Source organism: Micrasema longulum, unplaced genomic scaffold, assembly GCF_059751315.1.
Source record: "Micrasema longulum isolate JH-2025_06_02 unplaced genomic scaffold, ASM5975131v1 h1tg001583l, whole genome shotgun sequence".
In the NCBI taxonomy this organism is placed as follows: domain Eukaryota; kingdom Metazoa; phylum Arthropoda; class Insecta; order Trichoptera; family Brachycentridae; genus Micrasema; species Micrasema longulum.
In genome coordinates, this window is record NW_028278766.1 from 249,823 (window position 1) to 262,690 (window position 12,868).

The 12,868-nt window shown below is 36.8% G+C and overlaps 1 protein-coding gene across 6 annotated transcripts in view; it reads left to right on the forward strand.

Annotated features, from left to right (window-relative positions):
- The window catches only part of LOC148274774 (uncharacterized), a 133,451-nt gene that overhangs the window by 73,999 nt on the left and 46,584 nt on the right, over positions 1–12,868 (forward strand). For all 6 annotated transcript variants that reach the window (XM_088236615.1, XM_088236617.1, XM_088236616.1 and 3 more), the window contains exon 4: positions 10,466–10,569. In XM_088236615.1, coding sequence (XP_088092741.1) covers positions 10,466–10,569 — 104 coding nt within the window. The remainder of the gene's footprint in view (positions 1–10,465; positions 10,570–12,868) is intronic.

Here is a 12,868-nt window from a genome sequence, read left to right on the forward strand (position 1 = left end):
AGATCTTCCAAGACAAGGTGTAGGTAGAAGGCCTTCAGAACCACGCTTTGCAATTTACGCATTTCATTTTATTTCATTTTGGTCGGTAGTTTATTATACAGCGTTAGAGAAATATTCTCCGAAGCCTTTTTACCAAACTTGGTAGAATAAAATTTTGGTATATGCAGGTTTTTCGAGCTGCGCGTATTGTGGCTATGGATATCGCTATTAAAAGTTTGCTTTCAATTCGTACGAGCTGAGGAATTCAAAATGTTTAACATGGTGTTTGTGATATCATGCATAGGTATTACTTTAAAATGAAGTATTTTGTTTGGCTGTAAATATCTTTTGCATGTGTATCCCAAGGCAGACCAAGAATGTTCCTCAAACTTCGGTTTTGAAGAACCTGAATCTCTGGAATTAGTTTTTTTGTAGCGAATCGCCATATACAGGATAGATATAATATAAATCATAAAAGCGAACGGTTTGAACACAAAACATTTTTACATCTATCCTATTGCATTTTCCTCTTTTCTCAGTTATTTTTACTCGGCGTGTCAGGTAGGTGGTAATAATAGAATTTCCCGCATTATTCTGACTCGCGCGATTATTTTTATCCCCGCGATGACTTAACGCCGGCTATTCATGAAGTTTGAATCCGCCCGTCTTTGTATGCATCACACAATCATGCCATAGGATGCTATAGAACCGCAGACGATTCGGGATATCTTTACCGTCCGCGTCCGCGAGTCTTCTGGCTGTCAGTCTAATATCATAGTGATGACATAATGAGGAAGTTGCGATTTTTTTCCAGTTCAGGCGCAAAAAATCTTTTAAATGATCGACTACTCTTTGAACGATGAAATATTATCATCTGTGTCTAGTAAACGAGATTTAAGTATTATACTTGACACTAAGCTTTCTTTTACAATTCATATTGAAAATGTTGTCAATAAATCGGGGAATCTTCATGTGTCTAAGTTTCGCTCAACAAAGTTCGGCAGGTCTCTGGAAAATATTGGCCATTCCGAATTTCGTGTCGCAATTAAAAATATTACTTTTTAAAATCTTTTTGATAGTAATAGTTTTTAATGTAATTTATAAAGATGGTGTAAAGTACTGTGTTTTATGTTTCTTATTATTTTTTTATTTATTTATTTATTAAGGAAAAACAACAGTTGTTATATAAGAATAGAAAATATATTTCATGGTCATGTCATACCATATATATGTGCTATAAACTTTTTGATAATTAAAAGAGGAATGGCCCACGCTCAGACGCTGAAGTCTTTGTAGGCCTTTTTTCTAAATTATGTTATAGCTTAATTTTAAGGTGTATTTTTGTAATTAAAATTCCATGTAAATATATGTATGGAAAAAAAACATACCAGTCTTGATTTCTTTGATAGCAAGTGGTCTTCTTTCAAACGATCACTGAATCAAATTCAATTATAAACACCTCTCTCCCGCTTCCACTCCCACCGAGTCTACTATATACCATTGTGTCTTTCTACTTTCCTTTATAATAATTTTCTATGTTTAAATATGTCCTTAAAAATGCCCATTGGGCGTATATATGAATAAATATGATAAGGAATTTGATGTAACTAATAATTGTTGGTGTATATTTGAACGTTTTTTTTTTTGTAGTTTCGGCTATTTTGACGTAATTTATCTAAAACAAATACTCCCGGGGATCAGTTTTGCGTAGAACTGTGTCAGTTTAGTTGTGTAAAATTATATATTTATTTTACACTTTACGTGCACATACACTTAATATACATTTAGGAGCGTGCATATTGGCTTAAGGGAATATCTTCCGACCTACCTACCCAAACCGCTTAGTTAAGGGAAATATGGACATATTCTAGGTAATTTTTTTCCACTATAATAGGAAGTTAACATTTATCTTCCATTTTATCTACAAAGAAAAATTAAGTTTTCTGTATGAAAACAGAATAGGCGTACATTTTTAAAATGTAAATATGTTAGATTATAGGTTACCGATGAAGATACTTTAAATGTTCATGCAAATATACTCATTTTCGTACACAAATATCATTTTTTCTTTATAGACAGTCGAAGATAAAGGGGCCAGGCTCCACTATCCATTTGTTTATAGCCACACTGATTTCGCTCAACTGCAACGAACACGCTCAACTACACTGAACCCGCTCCTATGCGCTGACTCATATATATCTATATATCTTTCATACATCAAAATAAATCGCCGTGTTGTGTCTCGCAAAAACTCGAAAATGGCCGGACAGATTTACGTGCGGTTTTTTGCGAAATCTTCTAATTTACGTCCTCAGGGTTTGTAAATAATAACATCTTCAATAGGTTGAGTGAAAAAAAGTTAGAAGCATATACGAATGTGTTTTTCGTCGATTTTCCAGGGTTGCATTCGACTAAAATGCATATTTTGAAAAATTCGGAGAATGTTGTTTTTTTGTATTTTAAAAAAGTTTGTATTTCAACGTTTACAAACAAAAAATATTTTTAATGTGTACTAAATTGATTAATTTCCTTAGATTTTCTTAATTTTTACATTAACTTATTTTTGGTGGTTTTTTAGTAATGCTAAAATAATTTTAACTGACATTTGATACATTTTTGGAAAACGGATTCTTACACAAAATGCACCACTGCTGGTAAGTAGAGCAAAGTTTGACATTTACAAAAAAAAAGCTATATTATTTGAAAATCAATTATTTGTAGTTTTGGAATTCAACCGTAAACAAGTACCTAGGTACCTAATCAAATTCAATATTTGAATATTAATAATTTTTAGTTTTGGAATTCAATCATAAACAAGTACCTAGGTTCCCATTTATCGATGAAGTATTTTTCCTTTTATCCGAACAATTTTGCACGCTTTCAGTTTTCTTTTCTTTTGGTTTCGAATTAAATGTCAAGGTCACGTCGAAACCCGACTGGCGGTTAAATAATGACTAAATTCGCGTTGGACATGAGTTCAGTGTCATAATTTTAGAAGCTCAGATAAATCGCGGTCTGACTTTTCTTCATTAATACATATTCACATAATTTCTCCATGGATTATGGCACTACAGCAGTAATTTTTGCATGATTTTGATTTGAGCACGACGAAGTCTCTTAGCCAATCACACGAGGAGATAAAACGAAAAACTAACCCGTATTACGAATATATAAATTGCTCAAAAAAGTGGGTAAAACGTTTGTTCAACCAGGTAATAGCAGGCAAGCCAACGTTCCGGCAGGACAACGTTTGTCAGGTCCGCCAGTATGTTATGAAAATTTTGGTTCCGTATGTTTGAGATCGTAAATTTCGGAAAGTTATCAATGGATTGACTCCAAATTTTTACAGAACATTACATTTTAGCAGAAGAGCATTTCTATATTCGGATACTTATTCGGAAGTTTCGACGGAAATGGAAACGGAATCTTCTATGCGTATTAAATGAACTCATAATTTTTCATTGTTAATAAGTACTGAACGACAATTTAACACAGTGCTTCCATTTTATCAATTTAACCAAAGTTACCATTTTTTTTCCTCATATTCTACAGCATAGGCACTGCAACGCAAATAAATATATTCAATTTAACAATTATAACACGTCTGGTTATATTTCAAAGATATTTATTGATTCAGTTCATACTTTCCATACAGTACAAGCACTAGGAAATTAACTGAATACAATATCGTTGGTTACACGGGTTGACAAGCGGAAATGTTGTTCACAACAGGGAGTGATCTCGGGTTCCGGGTGGCCAAAACACGTGTGTGCCTCGGACAACCGAACTAGCTCTTCCTAGTAATATGATGTCTCGCGCCGTATTCAGAAGTTAGCAAAAGGGCCGAACAGCCAGCATTCGTACTTCACTGAGTAGGTACTCGGGATCAATTACTAGGATCTCGATTAATCAAATTATATGTCCGACCGAAGAACCCGGAGGTGCCAAACAAAGCAAGCAACTAGGTTAACAAGGGTTGACAGTATGATATGACTGTACGGGATGAGAGCCAGGGCGTAGCCTAGTACCAAAGAGTTCCAGAAAAGGAAAGCAAGCTGGTTCGCTGGAAGAGCCCTGAGTGGGTGTCCTTACCAAAAAGTAGCAAGAAGTTAGGTAAGCAGAAAGGTTAGAGGACGACCCGGAATACTCTGACTTCTGGGGCTAGAAATCCGCCTTATAAAGGCCACAATCGAGGGGGGAATGAGAAATTTAGGGGTCTCGCGGGGCCTGAGGTAAGCGTGGGTATGCAAACCTATACCATATGTTAGAGGAGTTGTTTGTACGTAACTATCTCGTAAGAAACGGATAACAGTATGCGAAAAAATGTATAGGGAAAAAGCGGGTGCTATACAATGTGTTTTCTCGGTAAATGCATAGTTGCTAGACTATTTTTATTTACTCCCCTAATAATTAACATCATACAAAGCCTCAGCGAAGCGTGGTCCGGTTCAGCTAGTAAATAAATAAATATATTTTAAAATAAAATATTAACTGAAATAGGAGGGCATCTGACCCTCATTGGCTCGTCTCTCCTTGCTTTCTGGAATAAAATGTTTATCATTATTAAAAATGTACCGCAAAATACACGAGGCCGCGGCTTGGCATCTGGCCACTGTTTGCGACTGAAATCAGTCGAGGGCGATGTACACACAACTTATATCACATATATTATTCATCACTCGATTATTAAACATTTATAGCTGGATCAATACACATAACATATCGTCGACGGTAAATTAGTTAAAAAACGGAAAATAATTTAAATTACTTGTTCTACTACTACTTTATTTTTATTTTTATAGGAGTTGCTTTATTATTTACCTTGCTTATAATATACATTTTATTATTTTGTCGGCCTCGTGGTGTAATGGTCAGCGCATTTGCCTACCATGCAAGAGGTCATGGGCTCGATTCCCAACATGGTTGATATGAAATATTATTTAAAAAGGTGTTTTTACACTAGAATATTTCATAGTCCCTGGACTGGTATCTGAAGCGTAAGACTGATCGCCTTACCTTCATGTAACAAAAACGATCAAGATACGTTGCGATTGGTGTAATAATACAGTGCCCTATGCACCATTAGGTGCGGAAAGGGAATGATGATGATGATAATACACAAGGTTTGTATTTCAAAAAGTGGATTTTTCTGCAATTAAATATCTTAAAATTTATCTAAACTATTGGGATCAGGAGGGATATATTAATGTGGGCTAATCAGGAACTTCTCAGCATTTGCTCACGTGGAGAGGAAACCACTTAAAACTCTTCAGGAGAAGCCGGCCTGTTGGCAGCAGTCAACAGGCCTGCCATTCCACTAGAGGAGTGTTCGGCATTTTGTTCCCTACTTTGGTTTATTTTACCAATTTTCTGCGCTATATTTATCATGTATGATACTACCTCTCGTGTGAGTTCTTTATTACCTATCACCGATGGGATGTCGCGTAGATCTTCACCCAGGCCTCTGCATCGCGCCTCCAGCTGTTGTCTTTGAAAGCTGAAAAAGGGGCAATGCGTCAACAGGTGAGGGACATCTTGAGGAGTTTCATCGTCGCATGGGCAGCTGTCGATCTCTGAGAGCTTGAAGCGATGCAGGTAGCTCATGAACCCACCATGGCCCGTAAGCATCTGGGTGAGCTCGTAGCCAGCATTCTGCATTTTTCTGAAATCATAGGGCTTGGAAAATTGCAGGGAATTTTTTTTTAGTTACACTTCCGGTCGTCTGTCTGGCTGTCCAGAGTTGAAGGGTCTACTACTACTACTACCATCACGCCATTTCCCCGTAGGGGTAGGCAGAGAGAATGGACCGCCACACACGTCTATCCTGGCATACAATCCTAGCCTCTTCCACATTCATACATCTTGTCATACATGCCCTTCGGTTCTGTCTGCTTTTGACATGACCAGACTTAAGATTTTGGTTTATCTGATCATGCCACGTCTTCCTCGGTCGTCCTCGTCTCACGTTATCGTTCATATTCAACATATATACTTGTTTTATCATTCTTTCGTCGTCCATTCGTTCTACGTGACCAAACCGTCTCAGAGACCCTTTCTTAATATTGTCAATTATACCTGACTCAGATTTACACTTTCGCCTGATTTCATTATTCGTAACCCTGTCATGCATTGATTTCCCACACATTAGTCTAAGAGATCGCATTGCAACCGCGTTCACTCGGCTTTCATCCTTCCTCTGCCAGTTCCATGTTTCCCTTCCATACATAAGTGTTGGGACTAAAACTCCGTTGTGCACTGCCAGTTTAGTTTTGATTGACATATTTTTTTAGCTATTTATTTAATTTTGTTGCCCGCATTCACTCTCCTTTTAACATATTTTTCTAGTCTTCCATCTCTTGAAAACATGCTTTCCAGATACACAAATTCTTTTACTTGTTCGAGACATTCGTTGTTTACATTTATTATGCAGTCAGTAACCTCACTTCTCCTTTCAAATACCATCACTTTTAACTTACTTTCGTTTATCGCCAATTCGCTCTCCAGACATACATCATACATTCTAGAGACTATTTGTTGCAATTGCTGTTTGCTAACAGAACTCCATCAACATTGGCATTGTAAATATTCTTAGCCGTTCTTTCGCTGTTCGGGAATTACATATTTAATAAAAACGTTGCTAATTTAAAAAATACAAAAATAATGACACGTTCAAGAAATAAAATTATAAGTTTATAATGTTTGCAAGTACGTCTTATAAATAGGCTATAATTTGTAAAGGTACTAGCGGAAATGACTCGCGTAATTTTATGTTTGAAGATGCCCAGATTGGAAAATAAATACTTATGAATATTAAAAAATCCAACGTACCATTAAAATAATATTAAAATATTAATATTTTGTCATGGCATCTTTGTTATTAAAAGTAAATTACGAGATATAAATACATACTAGCGGACCCGACAGACGTTGTCCTGCCCGAACGTTGGCTTGCCTGCTATTACTTTGGAAAAACTCTTTTCATTGATAAGTAGGTACCTAGGTTCTTGTTTATGATTGAATTCCAAAACTATTTACTTGCATCAAAACTATATGGCAGGGGGGGGGGTATTGATACTATACCTTTGTAGTCGGTCGGGAGACTTTTATCTTCAACTATGACGTCATACTGAAGCTATGTCATTTTGGAGCGTAGATATGTGTACCGTGACGTACGCTTCCCCTTGATTCATATCGATGTACCTACCCAATACTTAAAAGTGGGGGGGTTGGTAGTATATCTTTATAATCGCTAGAGGGAATTTATCTTCAACTATACCGTCAAGGTGAAGATATGACGTCTTTATCTTTCCATCATATTCGAGGCCCTGGACATCTGTCTTCTTCCAGCCCCTCGGTGACCCTCAATATTGCCTTTTAAAATTGAATGAAGCAATGCTATGTTTGTTTAGTTTTTTTATCGTTTACTTTTTGTGCTGTTACATGTTCACTTAATTGCCATGCTTACTACTTCTTTGCTCGATGTATTATTATTGTGTTTTTTAAAATAATTTTTATTGTTAACTTTTTAAAATCATTCTTATGTTGTTGAAATTCCACTTGTCAATGCGTTTGAAAGCTACAAGACGTTTTGTGATGTTAGCTATCATATTATATTTATCATATTTTGTAAATGTTATCAACTATCAAATATCTAAATTTAGTAAATGGGGTCTAGAATTAACATATTACAACAGAGATGAAGAACATTTAAGAACATATCTCACCCGCATAAATAAAGGTTTCAGCTCTTTAACTTCACAAACATCAACAGATGAAAGAATTTAAGGAATATAGAGGTTCAAATATAGGCAGAATGGTGAATGTTATACAGTGTGTAAAGTGGCCACTTAAACCAGCCATTGTCAGGTCATAAGCCCTGTAGATGCCTAGACTTCTATATTACCTTCTCTTAAATGTTCTTCATCTCTGTTGTAATATGTTAATATTAACAGCTCCCCAGGGAGTTGAATCCAGTTCTTGTCTACAGAAATTTGGACAAACTCAAAATATATTGGGGTCTAGAATTTCAACCGTGCATTCGCTTAGTAGCTGCAAGACTTGTTGTTATCTTACTTCTATTTTTATAAATTTGCTTTTTATTTCGTTTTTAAAATATCCGTTAAACTTTAAACTTCACTGTTAACTCTTAAAAGACTGTGATAAATAATCCCTTTGCGCGCGGTGATGTAACATCGTGTTACCACTAGTAAAAGACGGAATAATTTAAAGTTCAAAAATTGAAAAAAAAAATATGGAGACATACTGTTTAATAATCCCTTTTCCATTATTTGTGCAAATAAACATATAATTTAGCCCTGTTATAGTAAAATAAATTAATAATCATAAATACGCCGCTCAGATTACGCGCGTGCGTTTCCCATCACTGTTATCAACCGGCTGAAATCTGAATCTATTTTACACTTTACTTACTTTTGTTTTTGTCTCTTTCACCTGCCATAGAACAGCGTTTCTGTCTTCCTTGTGATGAGTTCTATCTTCGTGCTCTTTCTTATACATATGTGTTGCTGAATTAGCGGACACTCTTTTTTCGCGTAGCGAGGATAAATATTTTTTTGTATTAACTTCCAGCATAGTTGTACAAAATTCACTTTCCAAATCCGGTGTGAAAATGTCCATTTGAAGATTACCAAAAATACGAATTCATCATTTTAAAAAATAAGAGAGATATATCAAGTCTGGTGTCCTATGTCGACTAGTGTGACATCACAGTCACACAAGAGTTAAATAAAAAATTTAAATAGGGGCTAGATTTCTTACTATCCATGCGCTCTGTCATGCTGTTATCTAGCTCCTATACATCATAATTGTTATATATCATAATTGGAGACGAGGAATTAGAAGCCCAACCGTCCATGCGCTCCGTAGCTGCAAGACGTGCTGGGATATTTATTTACTGTACAGCGGCCTTGAGGTAATTTTCAAAAAAATGGCGCAATATAAATTATCCAAACATATATAAATGGAATTAAATTTGGAGAAATAAAACTTATACTTTGTTTTTTGATACACTCACTTTATTTTTCCCAATTAGTTTCGGTAACCAGCTGTTACCTTCTTCAGGGTATTTTTATGAAGAAGGTAACAGTTGATTACCCAAACTAGTTGGTAAAAATAAAGTGAGTGTATTTTTATTGAAGAAGGTGAGTTAAAAATAAAGTGAGTGTATCAAAAAACAAAGTTTAAGTTTTATTTCTCCAAATTTAATTAAAAATGATACACAAAGTTATTGCAGAAAATATTAAAAATATATATATAAATGGTACTTTTCTCCACGCATTATATGCCCCAGATACGAAATTTTAGAACTTTTATGGTGGTTTAGAGTTCTCTGTTTGTTTTAGCTCGACTCAAGACTTCTGAGTTCGTTATCAGGTCTGTCAAAGATATCTTAAGCAGTCTGCGATGCAACCACATCTCAAAAGCCTCCAGCCTGTTCATAGTGTTCATCTTCCGAGTCCAAGTCTCGCAGCCATACAGCAATACAGACCACACATAGCATTTTACCAATCTTTGCCTTATTTTCAAGTTGAGATTAGCATTGCAGAAGAGGGATTTCAAGAGGGAGACAGCAAGAGCTGCTTTTAATAAAATGAAATCCAATTTGAAAATAATGTTATTATAATTAATTAATAATGAATTTATTTATTTATTTATTAACGGACATTGTCCACGTATACAATTTATAAGGTTTAAATATTACAATAAAAGAGTAGTTTAAAACATTTAAAGAAAAAAGAAAGAAGCATTGACAAACATAAGGGACATCGAGACAAGATCTGGACTATTTATTTAGTGCTCGTTTAAATCGTTGTAAACTTAAACCAAAAAAGTCCAGATCCTGTCTTGAGTTAACAATACGACAAAGGCGGGTCATTGGAGAATTTAGGCCATAGTTTGTTCTATGCTGATCGATGAACAGTACTTCATTGTTTCTCAATCTACGAGTCGGAATATTGAATTTTACTTGTCCCAGTAATGATGGAACATCGATTATACCATTTAGTATGCCGAACATATATATGGAGTCAATATTAGTTCTACGTTTTTGTAGACTAGAAATATTTAACATTGACTCTATTTCAGCATAAGAATAATTATCTCTCTCTAGTCCAAGCATCCACGCTATTTTTCGAAGCAAGCGATGTTGGACTGATTCAATGTGATTTATGCGATTGACATAGAATGGAGACCAGACCACTGAGGCATATTCAAGAAGAGGGCGAACAGTTGAGCAATAAAGAGTTTTGATTGTACGGACATTAGTAAAATCAGAGGATATTCTGTTAATGAAGCCAAGTAATTTCAGTGATTTATTTACTGTATTATCTATATGCTCGTTGTATGTCAGTTTATAGTCCAAAACAACTCCTAAATCTCTGATGGACTTGACTACATCAATTTTGGAGTAATGGAGTATGAATGTAAATAACGCTATTACTTATAATTTATTTGCAACTTTTTGCAGACTATTACCTGTGACTTCGAAGCCACGCCCGCCCTGCAACTCAAAGCCTTCCGACAGAAAGGCGAAAAGGTGGAAGTGGCGCATTACAGGGTGAACGTCAATAGGTAAACGAAATATTTATTTTATTGTAAACTCGTACATATTTTCGAAATAAAAACCGTTTCATCATCATCATTCCATGCCCGCGCCCTAGAAGGAGCATATGGCGTCCACAATCCTCCAGGCATCTGTCGGCCGCCAGCTCCTGTGCGTCCTCCCAAGTCAGGTTCGCATCTCGTGGTTCTGTCATGCACTGCCGACGAACAGTCGGCTGTGGACGATAGAACGTCGAGAACCTGATGCCTTGTAAAGTGGGCAAGCGTGGTTAAGGCTCTCAGGAGTCATCCGCGGCACATGACCAAGCCAACCGTATCGCCTCCGCTTAATGACAGTTGTCACTGGAGTTTTCTGCGTCCGTTCTCTTGTTACTTCATTCCGCACAAAGTCAAATCACCGCCCACCCAAGATTCTTCTGAGACACCTATTTTCAAAACTCAATATTTTGCTGTTTTGGGCCCTAGTGAGGTGCCACGAACTAGTGAGGAACGCTAGTCTATACTCGGTCAAAACGAAATGCCGATTATTCAACTCTTGTATAATGCCAGTTCTTCTATATGGGTGTGCATCTTGGCACCTTACCAAAGCTCAAAACACCAAACTTCTGAGTTTTGAGAGTGAGTGCTTGAGAAGAATATTAGGTATAAGGTGGTGCGATTTTATAACTAACACTGAAGTCCGAGAACGGACGCAGCAGCCTCCTATAACGAGCGTCTTGAGGATGCGGTGGTGGACCTTGGACACGTGCTGCGCATGCCTCAGGAGAACCTAAACCCTAGTTGCCTCTTTTTTAAACCTGCGGGATCACGCCGTCCTGGAAGGCCGTCAATGACAATCTTTAGACTTTATTTGGTGAAATCAAGGGGCGCTGGATTGTCATGGGAAAAAGCGAGAATGCTGGCTGGCGATAGAGTCTCCTGGAGGCAACTGGTGATGTCCACATGCTCTACTTAGGAGTGGATGTGGAAAAGAAGAAGAAGAGCATGCAGGCCTTATATAGGTGGCATTTGGTTTTCACTGAGTAAATATTTGATCTCCAGACAACCTGCATACTGTTGAATGTGGCACCGGCTACTCTTAGCTGCATTCCCAGTTCTTTTTGAAAGCTGCAATTTTCCGTAACATTTACTCCCAAGTATTCGAAACTCTCGACCCTTTCGATGATTTGGTTTGACAGATTCAGGAGATTTTGGTCATCGAGGCATGAAGTGTTACACAGAACATGGGTTTTTGCAGTACTGATGTTTAAACCCATGCATGCGGAGTACTTATTTGGGCTATCTACAGTGGCCGGAAGACCCGTGACTGAATCGTCAATTAAAACCGCATCATCGGCATACTCTAGGTCGAAGAGTTTTTGGGAGGAGAAGATAAATATTCCTCGATATAGTGGAATTGATTTCCTTAGGGTGAAGTCAACGAGCATTGTAAAAAGGAACGGCGCAAGGACGCAGCCTTGACGAATTCCGGTGGCGACCTCAAACCAATCTGTGACAACATCGTTGATTCTGATTTGGCATTCGCTACTTAAGTGGAGAGCTTTGATAAGTTCGACTAGTTTTATAGGTGGAAACAGTTTCAGCAATGTTAAATGTTTACAGACTGACTGGATTTCTTGCGTAGGGAGTTATTTAGATCTTAATTCGTTGCAACAAAGAATGAAAACACTTTTGAGAAGGGAATATGGAAGTCTAGGTATTTACAGGGCTTATGATTTGTCATTGGCTGTTTTAAGTCGCCACTTTACACATTGTAACATTCGCTATGTTGCCTATGTTTTAACATCCATATTTCCTCAACCCTTCTATCTATTTACTTACATGAAGTAAAAGAGCTGAAACCTTTATAATAACTTTATAAACAATATTTGGCTGATTTACATAGCGCCGTTTTTGTGAAAAATCAACTCAAGAGCGCTTTACAATTGTATACTTAAACTTACATTCTAACTAAGCTTAAGTGACTTATATTTTCTGATCCAAAATTGAGGGTATGATAAACTAAAGAAGTGAGATTTTAGTTGGGATCTGAACTGGCTGGGACTGTCGATAATTCGTAAGTTTGAAGACAATTGGTTCCAGGCAGAGGGGCTGGCAACGGCAAAAGCACGATCTCCGAATCTAGTGCTTGGCGAGCGCCGGATTGCGACAAGTTTTCTTCTGCCTAAATCAAATGCTGACCTAACAATAGATTTTCTTTGACATGTATTCTCCCTAATACAAAGGTCCGATAGGTATCTTGGAGCCATTTCATGAAGGCATTTGAATACTGTCCAGCAAAGCTTGTATTTTATTCTCTCTGGGCTTT